The 13,850-nt window shown below is 57.0% G+C and overlaps 1 protein-coding gene across 3 annotated transcripts in view; it reads right to left on the bottom strand.

The window, feature by feature from the left end:
* Nucleotides 1-507: 507 nt before the first annotated feature.
* The window catches only part of PALD1 (phosphatase domain containing paladin 1), a 99,399-nt gene continuing 86,056 nt past the window's right edge, over nucleotides 508-13,850 (bottom strand). For all 3 annotated transcript variants that reach the window (XM_047760503.1, XM_047760502.1, XM_047760501.1), the window contains exons 19-20: nucleotides 4,582-4,737; nucleotides 508-2,244 (exon numbers count right to left, since the gene is read on the bottom strand). In XM_047760503.1, coding sequence (XP_047616459.1) covers nucleotides 2,092-2,244; nucleotides 4,582-4,737 — 309 coding nt within the window. In that variant the 3' untranslated portion in view covers nucleotides 508-2,091. The remainder of the gene's footprint in view (nucleotides 2,245-4,581; nucleotides 4,738-13,850) is intronic.

Here is a 13,850-nt window from a genome sequence, read left to right as displayed (position 1 = left end):
AGGGTCTAATTTCCCTAATTCTGGAAGAGCTCATGGAGAAGAAGCCTGGGCTCGCACTCTCTCTGCCTCACTCTCCTTACTGCCTCTTTACACACCAATTTCTCAATGCGAGTGTGTACAAGCCTTCAGGGGCCTCAAGGGATCAAGGGGGACCTGTAGGGATGAGAAAAAGAAGTAGAGGCCGAGGTACACCCACCTTCACAGCCCTCGAAATTCCATGTTGCTCCATTTCCCTGGATAGAATTAGCCTGTTCTGCTGTTTTCTTCAAAGAGGGGCTCAGCATAGCAGCCCTGGGCATCCAGGGTAAGATGGTAGAACCCGACGAGGGATGGGAAAGAAGAAGGATGTCCAGAAAAACCCACCTTCTGTGAGAATCAGGAGCACTAAGGGGGGGTGCTCTCAGCTCACTCTGCCCTCCTACCCTTACTCTGAAGGAGCAGGGACCCCAGCTTGCATCGGTTCTATAATACCTTCCCCACACTAAAGACATCAGCAGCCAGGCGCACTTCACATTTAGCTGTTTTTAATGCTCAAAAGCTCTGTACAAAAACAAAACAAAACAAAACAAATCACAAATGAATCCTCACAACACCCCTGTGAGGTAGGTAGGCAAGTATTATTCTCCCATTTTACAGATGGGGAAACTGAGGCAGAGAGGTGAAGTGACCAGCCAGTAGTCCCAGGGCAGCTGAAAGTCAGGGCCAACCGTGAGAACACAAAGAACCCCTCTCCATTCAGCCCCGATCTCTGACCCCTCACCTAGACTTTGTCTGCGAAGAAATTAGCACTTTTTATTACATGCGAAAATAAAACCAAAAATAACAAGTCTGAAAAGGTAGTGAACAGACATACAGTAGATTTGCAAAAGAATTCAGCCAAGATGTTCAAATATTTTCCAATACTAGGTAGATGTGAACAACTTTGGCCTCGTCTCCCTTTTCAAATATCACCAGTGACACATCACCTGTTTTTCTGCACAAAGGTCGGTACGCAGCCAATGGAGGCCTCTTTGGCCCCAACGAGCCAGGCCAGGTGGACAGCATGCCCACGGTTCAGCCCCTGCGATTCGGCGGAGACCAGTCCCCAGAGGGAGAGCCACATTCTCAGATCAACAGGCTTGCCTTGCCAGCCCCTCCGAGCATCCTTCCACCACCTGCCCGGAGCTGCCTGGCAGCTGCTGACGCAGCAGCACTTGGCCCCTGCTGCTCCCACTGGAAGACAGCTCAAGGGCGCTCAGGGAGGAAGGCCTGGAATCCAAGCACCCCCTCATGTCATCCCTGGCCCCCCACTCTCACACGCCCCAATGCTCACTCAGGGTCACCCAGGAGTCCACGGGCTCCCACTGCAGCAGGTGGGTGCACGGGCGGCTGGTGTGGGGACATGCTTCCCCAGCCCTCCTGTCCACACTCCCAGGGAACTGAGCTCCCAGGGAGCTTTTCCATGAGGCTGCACGCACCTTCTGGAAGCTCCTTCTTCCCCTCAGCTCCTTGGAAACCTTCATAGTTCTGCCAGCCCAGGGGCGGGGAGAGGCCCAAGGAAGGAGGGACAGAGACCTCTGCCTGGCCACCGGGCGTGGGGCTGTCCTTCTTGAGGTCTCCAGGTTGGAGACAGGGCACATGAGAGGCAAGAAAACCAGGGAAAGCTGCCTGTAAGGGAACCAATCCAGCTGGAGCACTGTCCACTCCCCAGGAGCCCAGAGCTCCCAGGGCAGTGCTCAGGCAGCAAAAGAGGAGAAGCCACGTGGGAAAACAGCGAGCGAGGAGAGAAGGAAACCAATGCTGGCTGGGGCCACTCTGCGCTGGGGGCCATGAGAACAGCTCGGGGGAGGGGAGAGGGCGGAAGTGGCGAAGAGCTTCCCTTGGCAACTTGAGGGGGTGAGCTCCTTGGAGCACAGATGCCACACTGGGCATCTGCCACTTACAAGGTGTCCCTCTGTGCTAACGGTCCTGAAAAAAACACCTTCAAAATTGAAAAGGGGTCCCCGCTGCTCCCAGGGCCTCCCCCAGTGAAGAGCACCAGGTACCCCCAGCCTGCATAGGGGAGGTGGCCCTGCGGGCGGCGGCCACAGCAAGGGCAGCAGGGGGCGCGTCCTACAGGAAGTCCCCTGCGGTCGAGGGCTCGGGGCTGTGACTCTGCTCCTGCCACCGGCAGCGCAGCCTCGAGAAGGGCTGGTCCTCCACGCTCTCGAGCTCAGGGAAGCCCAGCTGGTTGAGGATCTCGTAGATGCCGGCCTTTGCTGCCACCTGGGGAGGACAGCAGAGATGGGGGCAGTGCTCCAGGGGAGGGAAGGTGTCATTCAGGTCCTCTGCCCCCTCCATCACACCGTCCTCCCCTCTTCAGGCTCGACAGACACAGAAGAGCCGGGCTCTTGCCAGCTCAGTGACCTGTACAAGGTTGCATATTGATTACCATTAATTTGCTCTGAGCTCCTGTTTCCTTATGGTGGGAAAGCAGTCGCCACCTCTGGCACCAGCGCTGCACAAAGCACTCGGCAGGTAGGAAGCGGAGAGCAGCGCAGAAGGCCACGCACGCCCTGTGCCTGTACAGCCCCATGCCTGGGCAGCCCTGCCGCTCCCACTGGGATACTCAGGAGCAGATGCCCAGCTGCTCCAGGCATCACAGCTGGACCCACAGCGAGCGCAGCAGAAGGGAGCATGGATACCGGGCTAGCAAAAGCCCCTAGGCTGTGAATTCTGGCCGTGGACCAGGTGGGCCCACCATGGGCCTCAGCTCAGGCAAGCTACCTGGGGCCTCCCCAGATACCCTCCCTGGACAGCCCCGTGGCCCAGGCCCTGGCACTAGACTCACACCATTCAACAACCAGTCCCCCACTCTCTCCACCATCCTGGGGGAGGGGGAGGATGCAGACTCCGTTCCAAACCAAGGTCCCCAGGCAACCCTCCCCCCACCCTCTGCTCATTCCCCGTGGCTGGAACCCATGCTCCCGGCTGGACCAGCAGTTCTCTCCCTCCTTGATGCCCTCAACACCCAGTGCCCAGGCTCCGCTGCAGAGGGCATCAAGCTCTTCTCCAGCCCCTGGCCCCACTCAACTTCCGCTCTCCAAGCAGAACTTAAGTGGAACTGTCCTAGGTCCCCCACTCCCTCCACCTCCGAGAGGAAGCTGGGCCCAGGCCCGCTCAAAACAGTGGCCCAAGGTGGCCTCGGTGTGACCCACCCCCGACAAGTCTCCTTACTCAACACTCATCTCCCCATGAACCACCTGAAGGTTCGTCTTCAGCGCAAATGCCCAGCAGCCACCATTCCTGCCACTGGGCACTGCACCGGCCTCCCTGCCTCTGTCGCCCTAGTTCCTCACAGCTCTGACCCCACACGCCTACCTGAGCCCCTATACCGGTCCCACACCCACCCTGTCTGAGGTCACCAGCCTCTTACTCTCCTGCCCTCCTGCCCCACCAAAGCTAATTTCATCCTTGAGTCTGGATTAGAACCACCAGGACAGGCTGTTGAGGTCAGCGGGGGCCTGCATCCTGGTGGAGGGGTAATTATAGGTCACCTTGCCAAGGGGGAAGGAGGCCTTTCTCCTGAACTAGAGGTGCCGAGGTGGCAGCTCTGCCTCGAAAACCAGCCAAGCCAGGGAAGAACCCGGAAGGGCCAGAGAGGGATGGGGGAGATGGCATGAGAGGGCACTGGCACAGGACAGACATGTGGGCTCTGGAGCGACCTGCTCTAATGCTGACTGTGAACAAGGCACGTAACTAACACCTTTGCACTCAGTCTCCTCCTCTGTAGGATGGAGGGTAAGAGTCGCCACGTAGAGCAGACCTGCTGGCACACGCTCTGGCCGACGGCACCATCTGTACCCCACAGAATCCCCACCACGACCTCCTGAGATGGTGCCAACTGTGCCAACGTTATTTCCATCTTTTTTTTTGTCTTTTTGCCTTTTCTTGGGCCGCTTCCGCGGCATATGAAGATTCCCAGGCTAGGGGTCCAATTGGAGCCATAGCCACCGGCCTACGCCAGAGCCACAGCAACGCAGAATCCGAGCCACATCTACAACCTACACCACAGCTCACTCACGGCAATGCCGGATCTCCAACCCACTGAGGAAGGCCAGGGATCGAACCCGCAACCTCATGGTTCCTAGTCAGATTCGTTAACCACTGCGCCATGATAGGAACTCCGTTATTTCTATCTTAGTGCTGAGGACAGCAGGTCAGTGGGGTCATCTAACTAACTAGTCCAAGGTCAGGGGTGAAAGGTGGCAGGTGGCCAGAGCGGGAAGCTGGAAGGGCACAGGAGAGGGATGCACACAACCATCGGCAAGCAGCGCCCAGGGGTCGTTGGCCGTGGGGACACATGGAGCAGGGCCCATCTGGCACCAGCTCTGTTCTGTCCCCACACGCCTTGTCCCCCCTCTCCTCCTTGATCGTCCATTCGCTCACTGCCTGCCTAGCGTGGGTGCCATGCTGGGGACCCAAAGCCGAACAAGACAAGACCTCGGCCAGAGGGAAGCTTCCTGCAGAAGAGTGAGATGAGAACTCTGCCCACGCAACAGGCAGCCCGTCCCCGGGTGCCCACGGAAATCACACGGGGCAGTCTTGGCCTCCCGCCCTCACCTCCCGCATCCAGACGCTGAAGGGCCTCTGCCAGGAGCCGGCCTTCTCCAGGTGGAGGTACGCGTTGAAGAGCACCAGGCAGATGTAGCGCTCCAGGTACTGCACGCTCCGCAGCTGCAGCCGCCGCGCCTCCCGCTCCGATCTGGCTGCTCTCGCCTGGAGGACGGCACGGGGTGGGCATCAGAGCGGGAAGGGTCCATCCCCCCAAGGACCCTACACGCATCCCCCCCTCTACACACACACACACCCCCTACACACTATCACACACCCCCTACATGGTCACAGACTCACACACACACCTCCCACTCCCATACACGTCACACACACCAACACCCCACAGTCATACACATATACACACTCACACCCCGCTCACACCCCACATGCACTTGGTCACACACACCCCCTACACAGTCACAGACTCACACACACACCCTTCACACACACACACACCACCTCCCCCGTACACGCTACTGCCCTCAGCCCCAGGGCAGGGATGGGAAGCAGAGATTCAGAAGGCAAGGCCAAGGATGTCACCCCTGCCCAGGTTACAAGAGTGGCCAACAGGGCGCACTGGCACCCAGAAGTCAGAAAACATCTCCCACCTGGGAGCTGGGGGAGATCAACCCAGCTTCCCTGAACCCCACCCCCACCCCCGCCCCCCGCTTTTCCTCAGGAGAGAAGAGGCAGCTGAGAGATTAAGGTAAGCTTCCCAGAGGGTGTGGGATTCGGCTGGGCCAAGAGGGCCTGGGCGGACTGGAATGGAGACAGTGACACCAGATAAGGCGACACAGAGGGAGGATGTTGCCAGCAGGTGGCGACTGGGAAGGGGCTGGCTTGGCTGGGACGAGGGAGCGAAGGGATGAGAGGGGAACAGGGCTGACACCCAACTGTGGAGCGGCCCTGGCGCCTGGGCAGTCTACCCTCGAAGCCGGACTCCCAACCCTGGTGGGCAGATGGCCGGGCCCCAGCCCAGACCCATCAGATGAGAACGTCCGAGAGATGGGCCTGGGCACCAGGATGTGAAAAGTTCCCCAGGCGACTCTGGGTGGTCAGGGCTGGCTTTAGTACTGGGGACCACTGAAGGTTGGAGCATAGGAGTGACCTGTTAACGGATGGCTCGTGGGAGACCAAAGCTCAGGGGAAGGGGACTTCATGGGGTCCTCTCCAGTTCTCCTCAGTGTGCGAAGCAGTAGTGAGCAGATCAGCAGAAAAAGCCAAGGACACACAAAGCCTGCAGGGTGTCTCCGCCACCACACCCACTGCTCTCCTAACTCACCAAGGACGGACGGCTGCCCTGGGGGGAGCCTGGAGGGGGGAGCACCACATCTCACCTTGCACCCCCACTTCTTACCCAAGGCCCACAACAGCACCCTAGAAAAGGATGTGGCATAGCGGTCATGCCCTCTGGCACCCAGAACATCTGAGAGAGGCACAGCCAGCCCCCAGGCCTCCGGGAACCAGGGAGGGCAGTCTCCCAACAGCTGAGCCACAGCTGGAAGCCTTCCCATGCAGGCACACAATGTCAGCCTACGTGTGTCTCCTCCAGGCCACTTCAGGAAGGCTGCAGGGTACATCCCCCACCCCAGACATGACATGACCCACAGCCCCAAGAACCGGAAGCTGGAGTGGCCTTGCTTGTGGGGCCTGGGCTCCCCTACCTCCTGCTTTTGCCATGGGTGCCTCTGCTGCCTTTGCTCCCAGGGTCACCCAGGGTCACGTGAGTGGACAGTAACTTGCACAGCTGGCCCACCCACACTACCCAGAAGGAGCTCTGGAGTTGTGGGGATGGAGCAGAGGTGGACAGGGCCTAGGGCGGGGGTGAGGGAGTGCCCTGACTCCCTGGGAGACAGGATTGGGTTGTGGTCTTGGTTCTGCCATTTAAACTCTCAGCCCCACATTGCTGGAGGTCCGCCTGTCAGGAGACTATGTGTGAGGAGGCACCTGGAAGCCCTGCAGAGCCACACGGGTCCAACCAGTGATGGAACGGGAAAGGAGCCACCATGCAGAGGTGGGGCTCGCCCAGGCCCCACCCCATGTCTGATGCAGCCAGTCCTGTGGCCTGAGGCACAGCGGGCAGCTGGACCAGGGATGACCTCCAAGAAGCGGAGGTATTGGAGGTGGGTTAGGGAGAAGGGGGAAGAAAGACGCCCTGAGAAGGGAAGGAAAGGGTCAAAGAGTGAGGTGGGTTCAAGGGGGACGGGGGTGGGAGGGCTTGTAGCAGCTGGGGGCCCAGATTCCAAAGCCCTGACTCTACAGACAGCGGGGCCAGTGAAGGCTTCTGGTGGATGTGAGCTTTGAAATGAATCACACAGTGACAGGGGTGGGGTGGAGTGGGGGCAGGGGACCTATTGTTTTAAGGATCAACCAACCAAGTACTCAAAAAAAAGAAAAAAAAAAAAAAGCAACTTTGTTTACAAATGAGGCAGTGGACCAAAAAATAAAAGCTTTTACCTAAATACCAACTGTGGCCAATACAACACGACTCCGCGTGTCTCTAAGGATGACTCTTTCATGCCACACAGGCCACACCAGCCCTTATGCAGCTGCCCAGTCTCCATCCAAAGGCCAGGAGCCTAGTTAGAAACACTTTCTTAAAAAGAAGGAAGGGGCATCGACCACAGTCTCACCAGGGCCAGAGTCACTTTAAACTACTTCCTGGAGCTCTGAAGTCATGTCCTGCGGGGTGAAGAGCCCTCAGCTCCCGGCCTGGCACAGGGACACAGCCACACCAGCCCTACCCTCTCATGCCCCTGAGCCCGTGGGCACAGAAGCCAGCTGCCCCCAGAGACACCGGTGAGGATAAGGAACATTTGGGGTGGGGAGGTAGAGCGATTTCTTCCAAGCCGTTCTGGCAAGGTAGGGTGGAATTATCTCTAAATTCAGGCCCCTGGGTCAAGGTGACGCCTGCCAGTCCCCCATAAGGTTCCGTGGGCACATCCTGCCCGACTGCAGTCTGTGATTTGAGACAATGACCCATCTTCCTGGCGAAGCCCTGGTTTCCTTAAAATCCCCCCCCATGGTGGCACTGTCTGGGGAGGACAGGCCAGCCGCCTCCAGGAGATAAAAATAGTGGAGCTGTCTTTAAATGGCCCAGTAGGCCAGGCTGTCATTAGCTGCGGTGGAGCAGACAAGCCTTCCTCGTCCTCTGGGGACTAAGCTTTAAAATAGACAGGGTCCAGGAATGGTGGCCGGGGCACTGGGCATCTCAGGCCTCTCAAGCCTCTGGTCTGCGCCGCATCCACGCCGGCGTGGCAGTGCCAGCAGTGGCTCTCCTGAAGCTCTGCTCTTCACTGCACCACCGGGAAGAGGCCCACGGGTGCCGGGCTGCAAAGCCCCCCAGGTGTGTCCAGAGCTTTCTGCACACTGGTGCCGGACCGAGCATGTCACACACAGATCTGATGATGAGATTCTAATATACCCTCCCAGCAACCCCACGAAGCAAGAAGGATGTTCCATCTTGCAGACGAGACTCAGCAAGGTCCGAGTTCCAAGCCAAGACATGAAGTCCAAAATCTGACCTCTCCTGCCACCCCAGCCCCTTTCACCACAATCAAGTTCAGCCACTTCCTGCCTCACTCTTGCCTCTGTCCTTCTTTCTACCCCCTCCTCTCTTCCCCCTGCCTGGATGCCCTCCCCTCCGCCTGGCCTGGCCTGTTCAGCTTGCCTCTCCAGGGCCCAGGATAGGCACCCCCGCCCCGCCCCGCCCCACACGGCGCCCTTCTCCGCCTCCTCTGTCCTGAGCCAGTTCATTAACTGCTGTGTTACATTCCATCTTGAGGGGTTCTGCTTGCTCTGCCAAGGCACGAGTGGTCTCTCCAGGACAGCAGGCAGCCAGGGAAAATGCACCAGATGATAACCAGGTTTCCAGCTCCACCTCCCCCCAACAGCCCCAAGTGTCTGACCAGGACCCTGTGTGCAGAGGGTGCCTGGCTAGTCAGTATGCACTCGCCTTCCATCGCCTGACTCCGTCTCAAACACTCAGCGTCATCTGGAACCCAGATCCCAGACTCGACCCTGGGGACTCCCACACAGGCCCCTGTACCCGGGACTCCAGACTCAGACATGCAACCGCTGTTCAAGCGCTCCACGCAGATACAGTTCAGGCTCCGCAAATTCCAAAACACCCCAAACGGACCTCCAGAGCACTGCCCACACCTGCCCCCTGCACAAGCTTGCCATGTCAGAGGCAACTGCGTCCTTCCTGCTGCTCAGGCCCAACCCAACATTTCTCCTCGACCTCTCCCTCTCTCAGCCCTGCATCCAACCAATCGGGGAATCTTGTGGTTGCTGCGTCAACACACTCCCAGAGGCCACCCAACTCTCGCGCCCCAGTCAAGCTGCCTCAACTCCGTGATGGTGCCTGATGAGCTTCCCTGCCACCGCCCTCCCCCTGCCCCTGCTGTCTATTCTCAACCTGGACCAGAACGACTCTGCTAGGATGTGACTTCATTTCGGAAGCCTCCCCACCCACTCCCCAGGAACAAGCATGGGCTGGTGACCACTGTCCTTCAGCTGAGGTGGGGTCCAGGCTGGGCAGGCAGCTGACAGCCCTTCAAGATGGTCAGTTTCTGCGGGGCAGGGTCCCAGAGCTCCGACTGCATCCTCCTTCTCAAAGTTCAATGTCACCCCTCTTCTTGGGGGTTTTGCATGCACCCCTGCAGGCTCCATCCTCAGGCCTGTGGGGCAGAGCGGCCTCAAGCACCAAGAAACTTTCCAAAACTAGTCCCTAGAAGAGAGAAAGTGGCCCTCGGCCCAGAGGCAGGTAACTAGTTTTCCAAAGATGTCATTATTTTTTCATTTTAGGGCCGCACCTGCGGCATATGGAAGTTTCCAGGCTAGGAGTCAAACAGAAGCTGCTGCTGCCGCTGCCACCTACACCACAGCCACAGAAACACCAGATCTGAGCTGTATCTTCAACCTACACCACAGCTCACGGCAACACCAGATCCTTAACAAGCTGAGCAAGACCAGGGATCGAACCTACATCCTTATAGGTACTAGTTGCGTTCTTAACCCGCTGAGCCACAATGGGAACTTCCCAAAGATGTCCTATTTTGATCAGCACTTTCAAAGCATGAAGGGGCTAAACTTGGCACCAGGGGCTTTTCTGTGTGCTCTTCACTCAACAAATATTGTTCACCCCGAGGCCAGGCTCTGGGGTTCAGTGGCGACCAGACATGGTCCCAGTCTTAGGATCCCAATGTCCCTGCTCATAGCCCAGGGAGTCAGCCTGGTGTCCCAGCCACCTTACACTCTACTCCCATCCCACCAGTACCCAGGCTGGTGCTCCCACTCCCCACCACCCCTCAAAGTAGGCAGGGCAGCAGTAGTGTCCCCAGGTGACAGTTGGAAAAGCAGAGGCCCAGGCAGCTTAGAGCGACTTGACCAAGGTTGCACTGGAAGTTACTAGCAGAGCCAGAGCTAGAACCTGAATTTCTAACCCCAGAGCCTGGGCTCTTTCGGTTGCTGGAGAAGAGCGCCCTCTCCTGGAGACCAACAACAGGGACAAAGAACCAAAAGGTATAGAGACAGTAGGGAGCAGGTTTCCCATTTAATTACAGAATGACCTATGACTTATTCAACTTTCCCCTTTCCAGCCACTCAGATCAGACCTCTGTGGAGCCCTACTTGTGTCAGACAGGGTCTGAGTCAGGGGTTGGCAGGGTCTGATGAGCCCGCGCACATGGAACACAGACAAGCAGCAGAGACAGGCACCCCTGGTGACAACCACAACCCTGACAATGACAGTAAGCACAGAGGCAGGGTCCCAGGAGACGGGGAGTGTGCTGGCTGAGGAAAGGGGGGAGGGGAGGCTGGGGCTGAGATCTACACCCCTCCCAAACTGCTGAACATCCCAAGCTGGTGGTACACCCTCAGAAACCAAGCCCGGGCAGGCTGGTGGTGCTCACTGGATGGCCGCTGCTGAGCCAACTAGGCAAGTCCCCCCGGGGAAGGCGGAAGTAGTTCCAGCTCCGCTGGACAGTGGGAAGGAAGGGAAAGTGAGGGAGGTCTCGGCCACTGGGAACATGAGTGCACTCACACATACTCACACTTCCACACTCACATGCACCCCGTCACGCACACACTCCGCCCAACAGCCGACCCGCTGGCCCTATCTGGGACCAGTGAGAGCCTTGCGAAACAATCCTTTCCTTCTGTCTTAGTTCTGGGACAGCTCCCCAGCATCCCAGGGCTGCTCTACTTGCACAGCCTGGACCCAGGAGACACATGACCTACTGCAGTGAGGTCTCCAGGGAGTGACTTGGGCCAAGCGAGAATCTTAGAGAGACTAAGAGAGACCCCAGCTGCGCCTCAGAGACAGCGCTGTCTCTCTTTACAATTTTCTTAAGAAAAGATCTTGGTCCTTGGGGTGCTGAGCTGGACCTCTCTGACTCTGAGCAGCTCTGAACCAGCCAAGGGTGGGGCATCCGGGAGGGGCTGGTGGCTTCCTTGTTAACCCCTTTTTTCTGCCACCAGAGAACCGTCCCCTGAGTTGTGGCCGTCACGGTGAGGGGAAGGAAGGTAGGTTGAGGAGCTGGGAGACAGGTTCAGATCCTGCCTCTGGCTGGTCTCCAAACTTCATTAGGCCTTGGTGTCTCCCTCTGTAAAATGGGTCTAATAAACCCACCCTCATTACCTCACCAGCTACTCTGAGGGCCAGAGGAGACAGGGAAGTTCTCAGAAAACTCAAAAAGCACTGCTCCAAGCTAAAGCATCACAGACTTTTTAAAAGAAATCTCAACTGGAGGCCAAAAGATAGTATACTTCTCTCCCTGTGGCCACCTTCACCTCAGATTTCCTTCAAACTCTTTCTGAAGAGACCAATGGGAGACACATCATACAGTTTTAAACACAGGATACTAAGAATCAACATCACTAGCCACGGCTAAGGAAAGTTCCCCTGGCACTAATGAGTCTAACAGGACTTCCTCCAGGAGCCCTGACCTTGGTTTCTGTCACAAATATTTTCCTTTTCCAGGCCCAGCAGAAAACAACTCATTCACCAGATGGTGTCACCGCTGTGGGCTGGGCCATCCTGGGTTCTCCTCAGTCAGGGGCCCAGTCTTCTCACCTCTATCCCAACCTCACAGAGTGGCTTAGTTCAAAGGGTTTTCTCTTTCATTTTTTCCCTTTGAGGAATTTTTTTTAATACCCTGAGCATTCTGGAGTTCCCATCGTGGCTCAGTAGTTAACGAATCTGACTAGAAACCATGAGGTTGTGGGTTCGATCCCTAGCCTCGCTCAGTGGGTTAAGGATCCGGCGTTGCCATGAGCTGTGGTGTATGTTGCAGACGCGGCTCAGATCTGGCATTGCTGTGGCTGTGGCATAGCCCAGTAGCAAGAGCTCCGATTAGACCCCTAGCCTGGGAGCCTCCATATGCCACAGATGTGGCCCTAGAAAAGACAAAAAAGACAATCCAAAAAAAAAAAAGCAAAATACCCTGAGCATTCTGGACCCTGCACACACAGCAGGTGATCAGGCCTTGACCCGACCTCACTGACACCCGAGAGAATGGAGGCGGCAGCACGGACTACAGCCCCCGGAGGCCAGGCAGCCGGAGACAGGCCTGCTCAGACAGCAGGGCAAAGACCGCTACATCAGGGAAGGCGTGTCTCCATGGAAAATGTGTGTGTGGCTTGGTCCCATGCTCCTCTGCAGCCAGGACCGGAGTCTGGGATGTGTTCCTGTCCTCTGGCCTCCTCCCCCTACGCAGGCTGGGAAGACAGGGGCAAGGAGCACGCCTGCCAGGCCTTATTTTTCTCCCAGTGAGGCTGGCCATGGGCAAGGGAGACGAAGCTGTGCCACTTCCTCCTTGGGCGGCCATGTGGCCCAGTGAAGGGGGCCTGATCTGGAGCCAGGGCCTGGGGTCTCAAAAGTAGTGTGTTCTCAGGCAGGCCCAGTGCCTCCCTTCCCCAAATGGAGGTAACGGCACAAGCTACTGTGCCGGGCACAGGCACAGGGAAGATGGAGCCAGACTGTGGATGGGAAAATGTCCAGTCCACCTGGCGTGGACATCTCCCAGGATAGTCCTGGATTGGCCAAGGACACATGGGGCCTGGGTCCCCTGTGGCTCCCCTCTCCCAGCCCACCCCACCCAGGCACCAGGACCCTCATCACTTCCGGGTATGGGGTACAGCAGGGCTCACCGAATCCTTTGCCTCAGCATCACAGAAGCGTCTCCCGTACCTCATCTAGGGACACGTAAATCCAGCAAGCAGTGGCCCTGCCTCCCTGCCCTCACTGAACCTCGGGGAAGACCCCTGCTGGAAATACTGCAATTACCTAATGCAGAGGGAACCAGAGCCTTTTTGCAAACCCCCAATGAAATCAGGAATCCAGGGGATGAGCACCGGCAGCTGCCATGTCGCAAGAGAGACCATGGGACTTTCCGTGCCCCGGTGGCAGCCCCCGGCACCACCCATGACTGTGACAGCCAAAAACCAAGCCGAATCTGATCAAGCCTCCATTCTACTCAATTACAGGAAGCCCAGGAACTGCAACACAGGCTCAACTAAATCCAGGGGTGCAATTAGCAAGACACAGACTGTGGGACGCCAGGTAAGACAACCCCGTTACCTCACCACACTCACTTTGGGGGGAGGAAAGGAGGAGAAATGTTCTAGATTCAATGCAACCTAAGGGCCTCATCAGCCAAATGCCAGCTGTGGCTCTTGTCTGGGTCCTGATCCAGTTGCAGAAAGCCTTTGTGAGATGAGTGAGAAAACCTAACACGGACCGGGTACTGGAGGATGAGAAATCACTGCTGCTTTAGGTGTGATAATGGCATTAGGATGATCTGTGTTAAAAGCTCCCCCTTCTTTAAGGTATGTGCTGAAATGTTTACAGAGGAAGTAACACGAGGGCTGTGACGTGCTTCACAATCATCCAGTGGGGGTGGTATGGGCACTGTCGGGGCTCTGGGTGAAATCAGACTGGCTCTGACTCCTGAAGCTGGGAGGTGGGCACACAAAGCTTCATGAAATTATTCTCCCTGTTTTGAAATTTTCTGTTAGAAATTTTCCAAAATAATTGAAAAAAAAAAAAAAAGTTCCTACTTTTCAATTCAGTCAATAATCCTACCTCTAAGAATCAGCCCACAGAAGCAAACTACACGAATGAAAGAGCAGCTTGCACTGGGAGGTTCACTGTACCATCACCTGTCCAGAGAACAACAGGAAGTAATCTCATGGACCACCTCCACACAAGAGCAGGTGACACAGGGCATACCCACTCACCTGTGTGTTATGCCGACATGAGGTATGATGAT

Source organism: Phacochoerus africanus, chromosome 15, assembly GCF_016906955.1.
Source record: "Phacochoerus africanus isolate WHEZ1 chromosome 15, ROS_Pafr_v1, whole genome shotgun sequence".
In the NCBI taxonomy this organism is placed as follows: Eukaryota; Metazoa; Chordata; class Mammalia; order Artiodactyla; family Suidae; genus Phacochoerus; species Phacochoerus africanus.
Note: the sequence above shows the minus strand (reverse complement) of the source record. Positions and strands in the feature narration are given on the sequence as shown.